The sequence below is a fragment of the Paramacrobiotus metropolitanus genome, unplaced genomic scaffold, assembly GCF_019649055.1.
Source record: "Paramacrobiotus metropolitanus isolate TYO unplaced genomic scaffold, Prichtersi_v1.0 Parri_scaffold0000020, whole genome shotgun sequence".
Taxonomy (NCBI): domain Eukaryota; kingdom Metazoa; phylum Tardigrada; class Eutardigrada; order Parachela; family Macrobiotidae; genus Paramacrobiotus; species Paramacrobiotus metropolitanus.
In genome coordinates this window covers 566,061-585,020 of record NW_026570240.1, presented here as the reverse complement: position 1 = coordinate 585,020, position 18,960 = coordinate 566,061, and the positions used below count along the sequence as shown (strand labels likewise).

General features: G+C 41.5%; 5 protein-coding genes across 8 annotated transcripts; 2 read left to right on the top strand and 3 right to left on the bottom strand.

Moving 5' to 3' along the window:
• Positions 1-166: 166 nt before the first annotated feature.
• Positions 167-3,286, bottom strand: LOC129586342 (protein Wnt-9b-like). Its single transcript, XM_055479525.1, has 4 exons — positions 2,901-3,286; positions 2,519-2,820; positions 885-1,177; positions 167-725 (listed from the first exon to the last, which is right to left on the bottom strand). The coding sequence occupies exons 1-4, from the start codon at positions 3,110-3,112 to the stop codon at positions 513-515; spliced, it is 1,020 nt and encodes a 339-aa protein (XP_055335500.1). The 5' UTR covers positions 3,113-3,286; the 3' UTR covers positions 167-512.
• A 1,443-nt stretch (positions 3,287-4,729) lies between these two features.
• On the bottom strand, positions 4,730-8,910 carry LOC129586124 (GTP-binding protein 8-like). 3 transcript variants are annotated; one of them, XM_055479136.1, is made up of 9 exons: positions 8,514-8,910; positions 7,021-7,160; positions 6,664-6,951; positions 6,416-6,571; positions 6,062-6,160; positions 5,819-5,949; positions 5,421-5,523; positions 5,239-5,360; positions 4,730-4,973 (listed from the first exon to the last, which is right to left on the bottom strand). In XM_055479136.1, the coding sequence occupies exons 3-9, from the start codon at positions 6,904-6,906 to the stop codon at positions 4,889-4,891; spliced, it is 939 nt and encodes a 312-aa protein (XP_055335111.1). In that variant the 5' UTR covers positions 6,907-6,951; positions 7,021-7,160; positions 8,514-8,910; the 3' UTR covers positions 4,730-4,888. The 3 variants fall into 3 exon arrangements, with proteins under 3 accessions (XP_055335111.1, XP_055335112.1, XP_055335110.1); XM_055479137.1 differs by lacking the exons at positions 5,421-5,523; positions 8,514-8,910 and adding an exon at positions 5,540-5,630 and having other exon boundaries at positions 7,021-7,228; XM_055479135.1 differs by lacking the exon at positions 8,514-8,910 and having other exon boundaries at positions 7,021-7,228.
• On the top strand, positions 7,372-9,084 carry LOC129586126 (akirin-2-like). 2 transcript variants are annotated; one of them, XM_055479141.1, is made up of 5 exons: positions 7,372-7,554; positions 7,856-7,997; positions 8,066-8,296; positions 8,361-8,435; positions 8,685-9,084. In XM_055479141.1, the coding sequence occupies exons 2-5, from the start codon at positions 7,913-7,915 to the stop codon at positions 8,693-8,695; spliced, it is 402 nt and encodes a 133-aa protein (XP_055335116.1). In that variant the 5' UTR covers positions 7,372-7,554; positions 7,856-7,912; the 3' UTR covers positions 8,696-9,084. The 2 variants fall into 2 exon arrangements, with proteins under 2 accessions (XP_055335116.1, XP_055335115.1); XM_055479140.1 differs by having other exon boundaries at positions 7,372-7,997.
• A 60-nt stretch (positions 9,085-9,144) lies between these two features.
• LOC129586123 (uncharacterized) lies at positions 9,145-10,917 on the top strand. The gene is made up of 3 exons (XM_055479134.1): positions 9,145-9,445; positions 9,540-9,662; positions 9,738-10,917. Exons 1-3 carry the CDS (start codon positions 9,145-9,147, stop codon positions 10,685-10,687), a joined length of 1,374 nt encoding a protein of 457 aa, XP_055335109.1. The 3' UTR covers positions 10,688-10,917.
• LOC129586120 (unconventional myosin-VI-like) lies at positions 10,790-18,934 on the bottom strand. Its single transcript, XM_055479128.1, has 21 exons — positions 18,802-18,934; positions 17,232-18,225; positions 17,079-17,148; positions 16,739-16,942; positions 16,402-16,566; positions 16,010-16,107; positions 15,367-15,926; positions 14,977-15,134; positions 14,820-14,911; positions 14,655-14,727; positions 14,320-14,447; positions 13,859-14,249; positions 13,544-13,674; positions 13,216-13,423; positions 12,825-13,066; positions 12,405-12,701; positions 12,189-12,337; positions 11,841-11,944; positions 11,620-11,754; positions 11,145-11,342; positions 10,790-11,080 (listed from the first exon to the last, which is right to left on the bottom strand). The coding sequence occupies exons 2-21, from the start codon at positions 17,343-17,345 to the stop codon at positions 10,917-10,919; spliced, it is 3,681 nt and encodes a 1,226-aa protein (XP_055335103.1). The 5' UTR covers positions 17,346-18,225; positions 18,802-18,934; the 3' UTR covers positions 10,790-10,916.
• Between the last annotated feature and the right edge of the window lie 26 nt (positions 18,935-18,960).

The following is an 18,960-nucleotide window of genomic DNA, read 5'->3' as shown; positions in this document are numbered from 1 at the left end:
AATATAAATTCGTGATGGCTGTCTTCTTTCTTTATTTTGCTAAATGCAAACTGCATACTGATCCCCAAGATGAACAAACAAAAATGCCACGGTTTGTGGATTATAGTCATTATACCAAATGCACAGATAATAAAAACAAATCTAGGATAAAAACGAAGAGCTGCCGATTTAAATGCGCTGTTTAATTGCAGTAGTAACTCACTATTTTTTTAAGACAGTGATCACAGTCAACGACAAGATGATCCATAGTGCAGTTGCACAGTTGCGGTATGACTTCCATTTTCGCATGATAACCTTTGCGTGGACAGCAGAGAACCGAACATGACGATCGTTTTGCAATTTGAGATCCGAAATAACTCAGCCCAATGGATGGCTTAGACTGGCACGGTCGTCCCGCGACACCACCGAGCCAGCTGGATTCCGCGCAGAAATCGGGAGAAGCAGACCGGTAGACGAGTTGTTCTGCCGGCAAATCGCTATCCGCCGCATATTTCGGAGTTTGGAACAATCGCCTAGAGTGCGACGTTTGATTTGGAAGACGTGTCTGCAGGCCGGTATCGTTGGGCGTTTTTTTCAAATGTCATTTTCTTAGCAGAAAGGAATTTCTTCCTAATCGCTTTCGTGGTTTTGGCCATTGGCTGCACAACAGTCCAACAGGAACGCGTTGAGCACGATCCCGACACTCCGTGACACTTGCAAACAGTTGAGCGCTTCCTTTTAACCAACTAAACCACACACCAAAATTTGTTTCCATTTAACTGTGACACATATATAATTAAAGCACATATAATTAAAGCAGCTAGCGTCAGTGTACCAAGCAATCCATTACTAGTACTTGTGCAAAATATATTGTTTTAGCGTTCGAATGAAACCGATACTCTTACCTTTAATCCCACATTAAAGTTGTGCTGATCGATATGATTTACGTTGGAACTCCTTCCAAGCTGTTTTTTATTGGCAAAGTTGCGAATTATCGCTTCTGCAGCGTCGGTGTTGTCGCTGCAACCACTCCACCGCCACGCTGCATCCATTGCAGTAAGTGCCATGGAGGATATTTCGTTGTAAGATGCCTGACAGGAACAGCTCGATGCCAATTGACCACGACTGCATGCACGGGAAAATGTATGGATTAAACTTGCGGCATTGATGGCGTTCAGAAAAGCCGTTTCTTTATAGCCTTAAAAGAAAATCTCTAGATATAGTATAAAGTACAGAGGGTATATATATTTAAATAAGTATACGTACAATATACGATATATTGACAATACAGTACAGACAAGAGTGCATAACGTTTACATTATGTAAGCTACCGGAAGAGGGATCACGCGTGATATTTAAAAAAAATACGAAATCCCACCGCTGCGTTCGCATAATTTAATATGATATTGTTAACTGTTTTTTAATTGTTTCAAACTTTTAACTGCTTTGCTGGTATCTAAGTTTTAATCTGGATACACACTTAGATTTTTATTCAGATTGCTAAAACTGAAATTCTGTCTGCCAGGAAAACAAAACAATAGTTCATGGATAACACCGTGCCGGAAAAATGTGCAGTCACACTTTTCCCATGGTAAATAATCTGCTTAAATACGCGGCTGTTCAGCTGTGTTCCTGTCATCCACGATCCTATGTGCTAATAGGCGGTAATCCCGCGTGAGACACCTATCGTTTTATACAGATATTAAGTAGTCAAAAGTAAGAATTAAAAATCAGAAGCATGTAGATGTAGTCAATAAATAGACAAAGATGCTGTCTATAAACTGTTTGCAAAATGGTGGTCTGAACGTATGGTCACATACATGAATCTACAACCACTTATACACAATTTTTTTACGCAAGTGACCAAATGAAACGGAAATGCATACTAATGCAGAGAACACGTACGTATTAAGGCATGCACTGACAACAGAAAATGAATGATCGGCGCCAATCTAAATCAAATTAATGATCTCTGTTTTTAGAACGCCTGTAACTGTTGATGCTGTATAATAAATGATTTATGATGATGTGGTTTGGGTTTTAAAAATTGTTTTGTGAATCTGAAAGCATCAAAGAAAGTAACTGAAATATTCGAGTGAAAAAATAAGCGAACTAAAATTATTGAAACTTCATCCTTCTATTTCGGGAAAAGAGAAAATGTCATGAATTAAATTTACTAAAACTGAAAACATTTTATCAGAACTTGGGGATCTAATCACATACATGGCGGAATCATGCAAAACATACACATATGGCGGAATCTAACCATACGAAATTGGAGATATATTTTTTCTATAAATATAAACGTGTAATACGAAAAGTCCTATTCGCAGCAATGTAATACTGCAGTCTGTAGACTCTGTACTATATTCGAAATGCACACATCTATACAATTTACTAATAATACTTGAAAATACTTGGAAGTAGTTCGGCGCTCTGATTGTTTGGCGCGTTACAGTTAGACTAAAGGTCATACGCACAAATTGCCGTTTGTATTCTGCAGCATTTAGCTAATCACAACTAATTCACCGATACTTACGTTTCTTTAGCAGAAATCTTCGTGACCTTCCTAACGAACAATTCCACCGTTCATACCGTAGTTCTTTCTGGCATCCAGTTACGGACAAAACAATGGCTTCTTTTAGTGTTTCGGAAAATCCTTCGTGGGTCCGGCAGACATCTCTCTGCTTCCGGTGCAAATACAAAGGTCGGCAATCGTCTCCAGAAAATAACTGGTTAGATCCATGATATCCCGGCAAAACTTGATTACTAATTAACGGGTTTTCCTTCATTAAAGTTGGGACAATGACGTCATCAAATTCACGTCGGTGCGATGTTAGTCTGAAAGAAATTTCTTACATATGCATGCTACGTTTGTCACGCAGAAAGCTGATGAAAACACTACACATTTACCGACTCACCCAAAAAATCCATTAGTAGGACCCATTAAATGCAATAAAGCGCACATTGATATCTGCAGCTGTGCCAAAAAGCACATAATTATTGCCCTTTCATTGGAAAGGTCACCGAATGCTTTCCGGATGAGTAAGTCGCTACAAGCTGGTTCGCATATATAATAAAACTGGGTATATCCGCTTTGGTATTCTCTAAACTTCTTCGATGCAAGCAGCATACAACCGGTGCATGCACAGGTTACACATGGCTGAAAAACTTCCAGACGCAGATGGAATTATGCTAAGACACTAATTCACTGTGTGACAATGTTTGCCGTAAAATAAGAATAAACATTATTACGCTTCGGCGTCTGATGGATGGTTATGAATTAAGCGTACGATGGACGTCTCCTTGTCATATATTCCACTACCGTTAAAGACGTCAAAAATCATGAGCAATTATGTACACTAGTACACGGCTGACTGCGTATGTTCCAGAATATGACTTGACTTGCACATAAAATATATCACATGATACCAAAAGCTGCCGTGGTGCCGTTCGCGTAGTAACATGCTGTGTAGAAAGGAAATGTCAGATTTTCTGAATCAGACTCTGGGAGGCTCAACAGCAACAGATCTGCCCAATCACAATTTTAAGTTGAGCTTTTGTCACCCACACAGTTCATCTGCCAAAAGGCACAATACGTCTATTTATCCCGCTATGGTTTGGGTTTCGCATTATTTATCCTAAAATCTATCCCACTGTTTAAAGCTGCAGTTTCTGTCCGCATTGAAAAGTCAATGTTAATCAAGAAGATCATGTTACAGAATTGACAATACGGCTAAACCACCTGTAGATTCATTGACAAAAAGTTCGGTATACGCATATCGGTAGTCGACAGCTATATAGACTTCCAGCATTCTTCTCAGGCATATGGATACGAAAATCGTACTTAATTCTACGTGAATGCATAGATTGAGAGAAGGGAACCTTAATTCAAGCAAAGCTAACGTCAACCTGAAGAAATTCACTAAATAGTTCATTATCAGTATAGATATGCAGCTTAATTAACTGATCAATTTAAAACTTGCAAAGTGCAATTGAAAAACTCATTTCGCAAAGGAAATGCTAATCATGGACTATGCCAGTGCCTTTCGTTTGGTAAACTACACATTTGCTGATTTGCAGTCATTCATGTAGTGAATTGAAAACGTATCTGAAAACTGAGATACTTCTATCAAAAACTGCAGAATGAAATATCCATTGCGGCACTGCCCACTGCATATTGATAGTATAGTCTACCAAAACTGCCACCGCGAGCATGCAGTGACCGCTAATTGACCAGTTAGGGCAGTTGGACAAGCCACGTATTTATAACTAAATACTTTGTGCAAACATGGACTGCCAGATATTGGGATTTTCTCACATTCTTTCCGGATGACTTTGAAACTAAAAGATGTAGAAGCATTTCTGCTGTGGCATTATACATCAGAATAGCAAATAAAGGTCAGCATGGTTCAGTGATTTCGATCCGAAATCCGGTTGCAATAGATATCAGAAGGGTCCTTTTAGTTTTGATTCACTGCCTTAAAAAGTCAAGTTGTTGCTGGACAGCGGACACTGCACTGACCCAAACGTTTTTCTACAGAAGCCTTCCAAGCTTTTATTTGCTCCTGGTTTTTCATCTGGCAACACCAAGAATCTCTTAGTTTCAAGTTTGGCCACCCCCACGTACCGAATAACATTACGACCATTTCGATTTAAACTTCAAACCAGGCAGGCACTCTGACCGAATCTGTTATCTCAGACTGTTTTTCTTTAACACTGTAAATTTAGTTCAAGACAACACAATATGGTACAACATAGTTTTATGGTATGTCACAATCAGTCACAAAGTTTTACCAAATTTAAAAACTTCATTTATCGGAACATATCAATCAACATTGTAAAAAAGCAAATCCAATGATCAAAATGGCTCATTCAATAAGTCATCGCGGAAAAGTCTCCTTATTATCTATCTGTCCGACTCTAACGCCAGGGCTCCGGTAATGTGTGCAATAAAAGCTTGGATGTAAGCCAAACCTTCTCCGGTCAGTGAGCTGTAATTTACAACGTTAAAATGCGAGACAAAGTCGGCAATCGCTTCATTCAGAAAACAAAATATACAAGTATATTATTTAAACCGATAAAGTCGATGATATAAAGTACAATACCGTATGAGGTGCACGCACGGTGCTGAGAATAAGCAAAATTTTTTAAACATTTCAGAAAAAAGTGCCATGGCTTCGCGCGTAAACATTTGTCACGGAAAGCCAAAATGATATAATGCCGCAAAGCTAATACCAGTATGCCCAGTGTCCCTACCTAACAAAAAAAGGCTGTGGAAAGCAGCTGGGAGAGGCATACTGATCGCGCACTTGTCTAACCATTGCCAGCTTCTTCAAACGTGCCGTATCGTTAGCCAGATCAATTTTATTCAGCACCACCTGAAAAAAATATTCCGTTAACGTATTAAAGCCGTTTACCTCAGTAATTTTAAGGCTTACACAAAAGTATACTCTCAAAACTTCTAAGTACTGCAGCATACGTAGGTCCCTTTCGTTCCACGTATGGGAAGAACCATCCACCAGAAGGAAGACAAAACGCAAACTGTAAAACAACTTACGCAATAAGAAATTCTGAGCTTCTCCAGTATTCTTAAATGTTCCAGATTTGTATCGCTCAAAGCATCGAACATCATAAAAGTCTTCACTAAACTAAAAAGAATGAAAGATAAAGTCTTCGCAGAATTCAGCACTTAATGATCGGTCAGCCACCTATATTTTCGTATTGATGACTGACCGTCTTGCCTAATATTTTCGCACATTTTATGGTACAAATTAAAATGACTCGCCAATGTCACCGCAAAGGCTTCACTTATTCATAAAAAACATGATGCACTAACTTTTTCCGTTTCCGTAAAAATCCTTCCACGCATGTCCGGAAATATTCCGGCTGGCCAAACCCGTAACCGGGCATATCCACAAGGGTGAAGTGGTCTTTAACTTGATAAAACCGCAATGTTTTTGTATAACCCTGCGAAGAGAAGATGCCATCTGTTCAAAACAACCAATAAATGAATAAAATCCCAAATTCACGTAGCAGAGAACAGCTGTTTTTACATAACAAGTACGTAGCGATTACTTACCGGAGTCTTCGAAATCGGTACTTTCAAACGTGGCGTATTTATGAAAAGAGCTCTGATTAAAGACGATTTTCCCACGTTACTCTGGCCCAAGAATGCGATCTGAAAAAATCCACAATCTGCATCGGATTGAGAAATACCTGTGAACGCAATCAATGCACCTTTCAACAGCCAAACGAAAGCGAATTATTAGGCACAATACGATCTGGTTTCGTCAGATGAATGATATGAAGTACTGGCCGAAAAATTACTGAGTTAAATATAATAATGACTTATCAGAGTGCAATTAAAGAAAGAGATCGACCCTACAAAATGAGCCACTGCCGGAAACCGCTGCTACAAATGCCGTTCACACACCTCCGGTAGATCATACAGTGGCGCTTCATCGGGATCTATCATTGAGTCAATCATCTTGATATCGCCCTCCGTAGTAGATCGAAAGACCTCCTGGGCGGCTAGCATGTCCAGTTTTGTAGGTGTGAAAGGCTTTTCGTTGACGTTAAACAAAGGCGCCTACCAACATTCACCGTACGAGAATGCCGCGTTTGCCCGTCTGCTGGAATTTTGCAGAACTATAATTAAAAGTGCAATTCTTGTTTATTTACCTCAACGTATTTCTGCAGAGCAGCGGTGGGATCCACAAACAAGAAATCCGGATCTTGCGGTACAAACGAGCGATTTTTCCTTCGATCTTGGACAGACGGATCGGTGAAAGAAATCGTTGCATAGGACTGCGTGCAGAGAAGTTGGAGAAATTTTCGCGCCGGAGAAACCACTGTACTGGACGCTGCCAGCGCTTGTGCATATGATGCGACAGTTCGGATACAATGGCAGCACTGCCGCTGCATGGTTGTCCTCAAGCTTCGGCGGGGACCGATTTCTGACTAGTAATTCTGAAAATAAATCAAAAAATTAAAAAAAAAACATCAAAAACATGCAAGTGCAATAGTGCATCATACAACCTCTGGATCCAACAGAACAGGAAGACTTCAGGGCTGCTTCACAAGTCCATATAAGAAAACTAACTTTCTTTAAGTTCCAGCAAACTTGGCAGCGGCAACATCCGTTGTAAAGTAAAACCTACTCCAGTTAGTCCAGTACACTGCAAATGGATGTAAATGCAAGTATTAAAGTTGAAAAAATTGTTTTGACGATTGAAAACAGAAAAGTTTTAAAAACTGTCTCGAAAATTATTTCAAGTAGAATATCTGCAACTGCCCCCTGAGGTGGTATGAAACCGGAAATCGTGGATGACGTAACTCCGCAAGTCACTGCAGCTTGCGACCTTTTTACTACGCGCGACCGTAGACGCGTTTATCCACTTTGCTTCCAGTTTTGCAGCTTTGTATGACTTTTGTCCTTCTTATAACTTATTCCCAATAGTACCTTATACTTTATCTTCCAATATTTTTTTTAAAATTTAGTTCGGGAGTTTAGGCTTAGAGTACAACGTGGAGGTTAATAACTGCGCATCTACACGGTTTCATGCGCATTGGGTTTGTATAGCAGCCATAGCTACTTTGAAAACTGTTTTTGAGCTAGGGGACAGCCTGGAGTTATTCGAGATCTTTTTCTACCTTAATTCTTTATTTTACTTACCCTAAAAGCAAGCGCTCGTAGCATTCCGCTAAGTGTTAAACTGATGAATAACTAACGGAAGCCAGTCTGTCCGTTTTATTGCGTTATCGGTTATTCAATAACGGTTATTTCAAAACACTGCGGAATACTGCCTAACGCTTGTGTCGTATTCGAATGGCTTGTACTACCTTGAAACGCGCTAATCCATTCGAAGAACAGGAGTTCTCGTCCGCGTTATCCCGTTCGACATCGAAGCGTGCCTGTTCTTATTCAACGATGAACATGGAATCTTCCCCTTCGACCTCAAATGCTCAAGCGACTCCCAATGTGCTGTCTGGAAATTTTCCACTTTTAAATAATGGTAGTTGTTGCACTCCATCGTGAGTCGCATTAACGAATTTCTACCGATCTGTTTCGATTTTTGTACAGATGATTTCATCAAGAAGGTTACGAAGGAACTTCAGAAGGGTCACACGGCGAAGAAAAACTCCAATACTACCCAACAACCAAAAAATCCTTCCACTGATCGCGAATGCGCAAGTAAAGAAGATGCTATATTTAATTCCCCTCAAGTTCGATCGCTCTGTGATCGTTTGCTAAAAGAACGGGAGATCGAAATCCGCAGCGAATACGATCGTTTGCTGAGTAGCAAGCTTTCTGGTAAGGCCGAAGGCGCTTAATTAAAGTTACTTCATTTTGACTGAGATTTCATATGGTTTTGCAGAACAGTATGAGACCTTCGTGAAATTCGCCCAGGATCAAATTACCCGCAAAACCCAGCCTGCAGAAGATTTTTCTTGTAAGTACTTACTTGAATAGTTTATAGTTGTATATCAACTGTGATAATTGAAACACAACTATATTGAACACAACTTACTGTCTTTTTTTTGTAACAAAGTACTCGTAGTTTTTTCTGCTTGTTGTATTTCGAATCCATAGTATGTTAGTTCGCGTAAGTAGTGCACAGCATAATATCTGGTGAGAGAACATGAGATGACGGATCTGTCATCGTTATGCTTGTGACAATGAAAACTGCCGATAATTGCAGATTATTCGTGACTTGATCCACGCGGGAGTCGCACGCTGCCACTGCATCTAATTTCTCCGCTCAGTATTCCCAGCTGTGTATGAAAGCAACAGCGCCTTTGTGTGGATCTTCCCGTTAAAACGACAATGTGATGGAATTTTATTTTGTTGCCACTCGCAAACCTGCTTTACGACTAGTGACCACTAAACAGTCGTTTGAATCGAAAATTTATTTGGACCAGTTAGCCGATGTTCTTGTACAGCGTATGTATTTTTGTTTTCTGGGCGTATTGTGGTCATTGGTAATTAGTTTGATGTTTTCTTACATCCTCGGTTTTGGCTGTCGCGATGTTGCTAAGAAGCTGGTGTGCATTATTTAATGTTGCCCTTGTTCATTGAAAAAAATATATCGTGTTTTCTGGTTTGATGGTTAAGCGCTTGTTGATTGCATAGCGTAGAAATTAGGAGTCGTTCTTGTAATTATGTCCAATGGATTGAGGGATTATGATATCGAGAGGTTGACCGCTCAGTTGGAGAATTCGCGATTTTATCCGCAGCAAAGATTGCTTCCCCGGTCGACCAACCGCAACTGGCAGCGCAGTTTTGACATTGCGGTTCCCAAACCGAGCATTGTTCGTCGCGTGCGTGAATTTGTTCGACAGGAGAACCGTCGGCACCGTCACCATGTCCTATCGGTGGACGAGCTGGTGCGAGATCTCAGAACAAAGCAGCGGCACCTGGAAGACGCGCTGGCGTATGACTCCGCAGAAATGATTAACAGGGGTGCGGTCAGTGGATTTATGCTATTTTCTAAGTTCCTATATAACCGCTGTGCAATCGCAGCTGGAATATTTATCGATACTCTTTGTGTATCTAGTGTACCAAAAACCGCTTCTTTGCGAGTTAGTCGGCGGTGACCCAGTTAATAAAGAAACATCGGATCCCAAGTGGGAAATTCATCCAAATCCGGCGTCTGCGCGAAACGTCCAAAATAATCAAAGTAATTATCTTTACATGGCTTGCACGCGTTAAATCTATTTTACGCTGATACTCAAACAAAAATATTAATATTCAGTTGCAGAGGAGCGTGTACCAGAGAAGGTTGACGAAATCGCCCCACCCTTGACGGCACGAACGGGACGTCGCCAGCCAATGGCCGGGGGAGACACGAATGTCGACATTGTCAGCCGGAAGTCGTATAGTCGCAACGGAGAGATGCTCCAATCGCCACATCGAACCAGTAGCGGACCACCAAACCTGCTGGAGTCGGCTCGCAATCAGTACAGTCCGTTTGACCGTGAAGAGGAAGAACACTACCGCCCGCGGTCGACACGTAAAAACGCAACCCGCACGCACCCCCAGAAGCATTCGCAAAGACCTCCGGACATTAGTCTTCGTTATAACAATTCTGACAACTATCGAATTCGAGCCCATCCTGATTTGTTGAGTCCAGCCATAAAGAAACAGCCATTACAAGCCAACACAAGCGTGCGGGCAGTTGACAAAGCCGGCGACGGCGACACGTTTCTGTTATCTTCTCATCGGCAGAAAGATATACGTAGACGAGACCTGGGCGATATTATTTCCGTTGACGATATATCTACCAGTTCGGATTCTTCCTCTGATACGGAAGATGTTGTTCTCCGTAAATGTGATATGGATAATGCGAAAAGATCTGCGCAGAGGCCGCCGCGACTGACCCGATCTGCGTTGCCCACTTTCAAACCGACGGTTTCAAAGGTCAAACGCAAAGAAAGTGCTTATACTACCGGATGCTCAGAGATTTCAACAGAGACGGACCAAGCTTATTACACGTTTTCACGAGACTCGCACACCACTTCGCGAATGCAGAAAAGTTCTATTTCAAAAGGTCATGGTACGATGGCGGAGCGACGCTGGCACAACAAGAGGAAGCATAAATATTCAAGTGCGTCGTCAGCTACTTCTAACGAACGTACTTCTCGCTATGTCGAACAATTTGATCCCAGTACGGAATTTGATGGTCTTTCTGGTAGTTTTCTTTGACGGCAATAATCTTTTGGTACAGTATTTTGCACATATTTTCATGTTTCTTTTGAACTGTTAAGGTCGTTGATGCTCTTACATGAGTACAACTACTGTAATCTGCAACTGCCAAGATCAGTTCAAGTTGGAATCGGTATACAGCTGGCGTGTAGCCAGCAGTTGTTGCAACATCTTTTGTAAAAAATGGATAAATTAAGAAGCAAAACACGCGTGATCGTTATCAAGAGTTTTAGCGCCTGGATTGCCGTGACTGAGGCCGGACGTACGCTTGCGCGCTTCCGCCGTGTTTGGCCCACTCGCTCTCGAAGTCGGACTGGAGAATTTCGGCTCCACGCTTTTGCGGCAGACCGGTGTCCTCCAGACTGAGTTCGCACATGTTCATGTCGTCTTTGCCTGAATACAAAACGTGCGCACTGAAAAACAATCTAGCACCACATTGGAATACAGGAATACATACCGGCAACCAAGAGGACCGGTTGCTTGTCTGGATAAATTTCCATTTGTCTTGCAATCCACTGACCATCAAAGTGGGCGTACCACCATCCACGCTTCTTTTCATTGACCCCGTTACTCGTGGGCTTCACAAAGGGGATACGGAAGAATCGCTGCTCTGATGATGTAACCTTTCCGCTGGTTAAAAGAGGCGAATCTTTCGCTAAAACAGAAATGTAGTCGTAAGGTACTGCATGATTACATGACGATTGACGAGGTACGAAGCAATTTCAAGCATTAATAGTACCGTAGTTGCATAGTTAACTGTTTGTATAACCCGATAATTTGTAATAAAAATTTAGGAGTTAGAAGTTACCCTTGGTGTTTATATATTCACTGCATTATCATTTGGGTAATGAATACAGATACAAATATATTTAAGAGCCACGCAGTTTAATTAATTATCAATGAGTTTTTTGACACAAGGGCCACAAATTTACCATTTTCCATCACAGAATTTGGAGCACGTGGGCGGTTAGCATCGTCGTTTCCTTTGCGATTCTTGGCCTTCCAAGCGTGATACACTTTGAGTCGTCGGTGAAATTCTTCACGACATGCTTCGAGCAACTCGAGATCTACAGAAGACATGGTCAATTTACATTTATTTTATCTAGGACGCAATAGTTTCTGTTAATACATTAAGTAATAATAAGAGATTTACCGCAGGAAGTATTAATCACGTCGCGCAGGTCGGCGTATTTCCATTTGGACAGGTCATGCCTCTTCCCCGCCTGCTGTTGCCTTTGCTTCATATACGAACTCGACCTAAAAATTTTATTACTTAAAAGTGAAGTAGGCATATTACTGCTACACTTTTGGTAGTTTGTGCAGTAAGTAATGCCATTATTACTCGTACAAATTCAAAATGAATTTTTTACAATCTGATAACTGCGCTTAATACTGTACTCGAGCGATCTGACTCAGTCCCGTTATGAAAATAATACTGTATTCCTCGATAAAAAATTGTTAATACTCGTATTTACAGTGAAATATGAAACCTGCAGAATACCTTTGCAAAGGTGATAGTTCATCCACTTGACCTCCGTTATCCTGTGCCAGTCGCAATGCCAAAGCATGGTCACGCTCTTCCTGTTCCGCCAACAGCTCACGGGCTTGCGACTCTTCCAGTTGCTTCGTTCGCTCTGCTGCCAGTTTAGCCTATTCAATCAGGGAAGATTTACAGATAATACAATTCGAATAGCAAATTGTGGAGAAATATCTGTACCGCTAATTTCTTGTTATCTTGCTCCATGAGCCGTGCCCGTTCTTCTTCGACCTTCCGCCGTTCTTCCATCTGAATACGCATTTGGCGCTCTTCTTCCTCCTGCTTTTTGCGCTTCTCTTCCTCTTCCCGTTCGCGTTTGGCGCGCTCCATTTCCTCTTGTATCTTACGCAATCGTTCTTGTTCTTCTTTTGTTTTCTGGGCCTGTACTTGTTTCTGGAGATCACCCAAAACACGCTGCGCGTTCTCTAACAGGCGTTTCACCGCTGGATCAATGTCCTGATTCTTTATTTGAAGGAACTATAAAACCCAGCATAACCGTTATCATACAACTGTCAGTAACAGTAATAACAGTGATAATAGTCGCTTTCCATGAATTGCAGCCTGCAGCTAAAAAATTTTACTGAAAAAATGAACCCCCACCTTTATGTCTGATGTTAATTTTTCCATTGACTGCTTAACGGCAATGACTTGGGACAAAGCTTTCTCCCGGTCGGCTCGAAGCTCTTGCGCAAGTTCCCTCATTCGATCCAGTTGATCGTGCAATATTTGCAATCGTTTCAATCCCAGAATGCGTGGGCGGTATTTTTTCTTAGCCAGGTACATTCGCACAGTGCTTTGGATTTTAATTAAGGCAGCTCGGCGATAGAGAATTTTGTTCCTCACTACGACGTAAAACAGGCATTCTGCATAACAGTTACAGATGCGCAAACGCATGGTACCGCCAATTATTACGACCAAACTCAGAAAAAGTTTAACTTAAAAATATCAAATGTCGAAATAGAAAGAGCTTTGCTACATTAGGTTAACTTACATTTTAACACACTCCATGCTCCGTACTGAGCTTTTCTCCAACGCGCATGCAGCAACCAGACTTTGACCTTTTCCACTAACTTGGCCAGATTTTCGGGATCAGCACGCAGCATTTGGTCAAACTCAGCAAATTTTCCAGGTTTGAAGAATACTCGTGAGACGCCAAATTTGTAATCCGTATCGTTTAAGCCCAGTGCTCGGAAAAGCGCCTAAAGTGTGGTAATTATTCACAAATCTAGCACTTTCAATGCACCCGGTGCTGTTGGTGCAAATCGGTGTTGTTGAAAATTTATTTTCACGGAGACATATGGATGTTTTAAATTGACTACCTTGCAAAACAATCGTGGATCGAGATTGGCGAGGCCTTTTGGAAGGAAATCTTTGTACATGGAATATAAATCCGTAAAATAGCAACGGGATGGATAACCTTGCTGCATCAGCTGCAGGACACTGGTCATCCCTATTAAAATCACAACAGTGATCCTTTCATATAATATAACATTATGTTTTATATTGCTCTTAACGCATTCAGTCTGCCCTGCTTGGTTATATCAGTAATTGTTTTTATTTAATAGCAGCATTGTGTAATAAGTGGAAAACTTTCACAATTTACACTTTTCTTGTTGCCGCTTGCATATTCTTACCAGAGCACTGCAGTTGGTTGAGAACCAGGCCTCCTTCGAAGAGATGGTCAACCATACTCATGTTGGGTTTAATGCAGCGGATAAAGCTTGTGCCGGTCGAATTCAGCTTCTCCATCAACTGCTTCAGCTGCGTGCGGAATTTATTTCCAACACTGATAAAGGTCAGCTTGCCTTGGTTGGTAACACTTGGGATGCCATTTTGCCCACTAAAAAGGTATTTCAGGTTCTCGCTTTCCTGTATGAGCGCTTCCAGGGAAGCGTGCAACGCATCGTTATTTTTCTCGATAAACTGCCCGGTTTGATAGCACACGCCTCCTGCAAAATGACGAATCAAAAATCCTTCGTTGTCCAGCAAGTCGCGATGCTCCTTCAGTTTGGATTTGCGTGGCGTCTATTTTACCGAACACAATGGCATTAACTGAAGGTGCAACGTAGAATTGTTTATAAGACAGTATCTTTACATTTAAGCGGAAATGATTTTTATGCTTGGAGTGAATGGTTTCCGTAAAGTTTTGGTTGCTGGGTTTTGGCAGTTTGCTTTCTTCGTCTAAGAGATCCAGTAATCCCGAACCTTTCATTTCGATGAGATCTGTAAACAACGATACCTTTGTAACTGTATAAATAATTTGATAATTGTATATTAAGTGCTCTGAGATGTTTATCTTTATAACAACACACATTATGACCACTATCTACCTGTCTGCATATGTCTAATTGACTGTCTGCATCTTCCAGTCTTAACTGTTTACATAATAAAACCTTGGTGTGCAAAAATTTCGAAAAAAAACCAACGTACCAATACAATCCTGATTGTCGATATACGTAATCTTTCCAACTCCAAGACCTTCTTTTTCATACAGTTGTTGTTCCTGCACAAGCAAAAACCAATTAACAGGTAGCTCCGCAGCCACATATAGTAGTCAACTCGATATGATCTACGGGAGAACAATCGTGGCCTTACCGATTTCAGAATTCGCTCGTTGAAAAATTGCTGCAGCTTTTCATTGCAGTAGTTAATGCAGAACTGTTCGAAGCTATTGAACGTGAAATATTCTGCAAGATTCAATCAAAAATTAGTAATCCCAGCAAACTAGAACGGACACGGCGAGATGCCTTACCAAAACCGGCAATATCCAATATGCCAATGTAATACTGGGATGAAGCAAACGGAATACAATCGTTGATTTTTCCAACAATATAATCGAAGAGTTTTGAGTAAACCGCTTTCGCCAACGCATCCCTGGCACTGCCTGCTTCGTAGTGCTTAAGGTTTACCCTACAAACCAATAGTTGTTTATCAGCATGGTCTTACAGAGCTGGACAATATAAAAGTAAGATGGACACATTGTATAATGCTATTCAACTACAAGTACATGTACGCATCAGGACAAACCAGGGAAGAACATTTGCTGTCTTTACTACTTCTTATTTGCCATATTGCTAGCAATGTTTTGCCAGCGCTTTGGTAGCGGTGTTAATATTGCAATTTGAAGTGATGATTTATTTACCTAATAACGGTGCCCTTAAATCCTCCTCGGGACGCCTGCATGACACGACTGGTCAGCGCATCCCGCAATGCATCCTTGTCCACGCCCATTAAAACACTGGTCAGCATCAGCGACTGCTCGCTATTCTTCGAGACGCGACAACCGTCTTTAGCGTCACCGCTGTCTTCGAAGACAATATTGCCCAGATGCAGCACCGCGGCCACAGTGGCGTACACCATCAGTTTGTCGTCTTCGCTCAGGCCCAAATGGGTCAAGGCCACATCGGTGCGCTGGTAATCCCGCACATCATCCAGAATACTGTCTTGCAGGCCCACATTGCTCTGCAGTCCTTTTGTGGAGAGAATCTTCTGGTTTTCCTTATTGGCAAAGAATTTCAGCGCACCGCGGTTTAAATAATGGAAGTCGGCGGGCGTGGTCAACCGAAATTTAGAGCGGAGGGTTTCCGGTGCACCGGCCAACATTTGATAAAATATGTGATAATTCCGTTCACCTTCGCTCTGGATGCAGATACGAGACTTCTCCAGCAAATAATGGGAAATAAAACCACCGGCCACTTGTTGCTGTAACCATGCCAGTACATTAATATATTTTCATGCAGATGCATTTAAAAACGATTTAATGCAAATAGGGTAGTACTACTCACCTTCGTGTTAAAATGGATTTCAACAAATTTTCCAAATCGACTGCTGTTATTGTTCCTTAGTGTTTTTGCGTTTCCAAAAGCTTCGAGAATCGGGTTGGCTGTGAAAACCAAACGTTTGTAAATGATTGCAAAACTATAACATGTACCCTATTTCGTCATAAAAAGTCGACAATTTTTGGAAGTTGTTGACGGCATGCTAACATATATTGCATAAATATGACGAAAAGCCCGATATTACTAGAGTAGTCTGTATTTATGTACAACAAGAACCAGACTATTTTATGCGTTTCTTAATAAGCTGCCCTCTTAATAAGCTCTTAATAAAACCCAAAAACGGAACTGACTTATAAACCAGCAGAAGTCCATCGTCAAATGTTTACGTCATCGCTCACCTTCGAGAATTCGTTCCTCGAGTGGTCCGGCGTGTGATCCCCACGATTCACAAAGATAACGCAGGATGTACTTGGTCGATTCGGTTTTACCGGCCCCCGACTCGCCGGATACAATAATACTTTGACTCTGCTTCAGAGCTCGCATATCACGAAATGCCTTGTCCGCTGCAACGTACGACAATTTCAAAAATTTAAATGCTCACCTCACACGTTCCACAATTGTGAAATTTCACATTGAAGGTTAATGTCGGCATAATTGTGGTTACATGGGTTTAACGATGTAAATGACTGCGTAAATTGTAGCAGATCAAACGGTTCACTAAAAAATGCAACTTACCAATGGCAAACACATGCGGCGGCAAAGTGCCTAGTGATTGCCCTTGATACTTCTTGATTGTTTGCTGGGAATAAAGTGCCGGAAGTTCGAAATACGGATTAACGGCAATAAGGATATTAGCAACGTAGGTGTAAATCGAGTCTTTCGTGTAGCGCAGACGGACGTTGTGGAGCAGTGTGGCTTCGTTGACATGCATCAGCGCACCTGCATAAGTGTGGATTAAACACACTGCATTATTTTAACACAGCGCGACTGCTTATGTTAACAACTGGCGCATTGGTGCATTGGTGTATAGATTGAAGGCACTTGCAATTACAGTCCAGAACAACAGCATACGTACAGTTATCATCGACGGTTTTTTTGTCGTCCTTTTCCGCCGGGAACACTTTATCATACGGAGCAGCCACCGACTAAAACAATTAATCCCTTACAGTTACAATAACTACATCGGTGTAAATCGCTAATAAGGTGATTATCAATTTCAGCTGCATACCTTTCCATTTTCGGTTAACTCGACAGTTATTTCCTCTGTGCCGATGTCAACTACTTTGCCCAGCTTATAACCATCCACCGCATCCGGCGCCCAGACCTTGCCTTTGTCGATCATTTTCAGACTGGGCGCACAATCCAATAACAACAAGTCAACAGGAAGATCAGATTTCCGATCACAATAATCAAGTGAACGGAATGATATGCCGATCAAGGCGAGATGCAAAAATGCGAAAACCGTGGGAGATTATTCAGCAATGCGCGGTAGGCAGAACTTCCACGCGCACCGCTATAACCGACGAGTCACTCTATTGGACTTCGGATGGTTCGACAACGATAATAGCTGATAATTCCGCAATTTAGTGATAGCGTTTAATTCTCCATTGATAAACCATAAAATTCCATAAACGATAAGTGCCGCTGAATGCCTTACACTGGCATAATTGTCATATCATTATTATCTGCAGCCGCTTGAAAACGCACTAGTAGTAGGAGTTTTTGATGGTTTCCGCTTGTTGACGAAGTATCTTGTGGGTGGGCAAACGTGGGTATCTTCAAGAAGGTCATGAGACGCTAATTACGCGCTTTCCGTGCTATAAAACAAAGAGCCATTTACGCAGACACATGCTCCACTGCAACGAGATGCGATTTATTGCGGCCATGCGTAATAAAGCAGCCGTGTTGTAGGAACAGTCAACCAATCGGCAAGGTAAACGGTTGGATAGGTGATAGCATTGATTGTGCAGAATGACCGGTAACCTTGTTAGCGACCTTATGCAACTACAGCCATTTATGTCGGCTACTCAACAGCCGCCGCTCGAGATTTCCATCGAACAAATCAAGAGCAAACAATGCGGAGACTGCTTTGTGAAATATACATATAAAATTCGCTTATCATCCAATGCTGCTGCACAATACACCAGCACACATCTGACAGTCAACGCACCACGCGAAAACTTTGGATTCCGCAAAACCGGTACATATGCTAAAAAGTATACCTGCAAACAACCATACAATCGTTGAACATCCAATGTCGGGAGTTTGATGTCATTTTGCAATGGTTTGCATGATAATACGTACTGTACAGTGCACAGCAACTCGCGCATGATCTAGTTCCGCTATGCCGAGTTTTATGAGAATGTGCACGGTTGGCCGGAAAAACCAGTTATAAAACAACAGAATCTTGTTGGATGCTTTAGTCTGCTGTTAGTGAAAACGCCGTACCTCTCAACCGGAATTAGTTTAACAATTTTTTTCATGCGCCTGACACTGTAGCTGTCTACAAAGAAACCTTTGACTAATGCTTTTAAAAGTGAAAATTCAAGGAAAATGCTACACATGTCGAAAATGCTGCATATCTGCCCTTAAAAAGTGATCCATCTCATTCGGGGTAAATTGCAGATTTATTACAACAAGGGGGTTTCAGGTACAACTTCATCTTCAAAATGAAATACCTCACATACTGAAGCGTAAGAGGCAATTTCGACTAACTTGAAATGTGACAACCATCAGCCAGAGCTTATGTAAATGCGGTACAAATAAGAAATCCTAAGCTCACAAATAATGGCACTTACAGCAACAGCATAAGTCAATTATATGTTGCAATGCCGAACTGGCTTATTTGAAATGGATCAGTGCGTCGGAAATCATCCATGCATACACATGATGAGCAATGGTCACCGGAACGGTAAAAACATTGAAAGAAATACGGTAAAATTACTAACAATACTCGG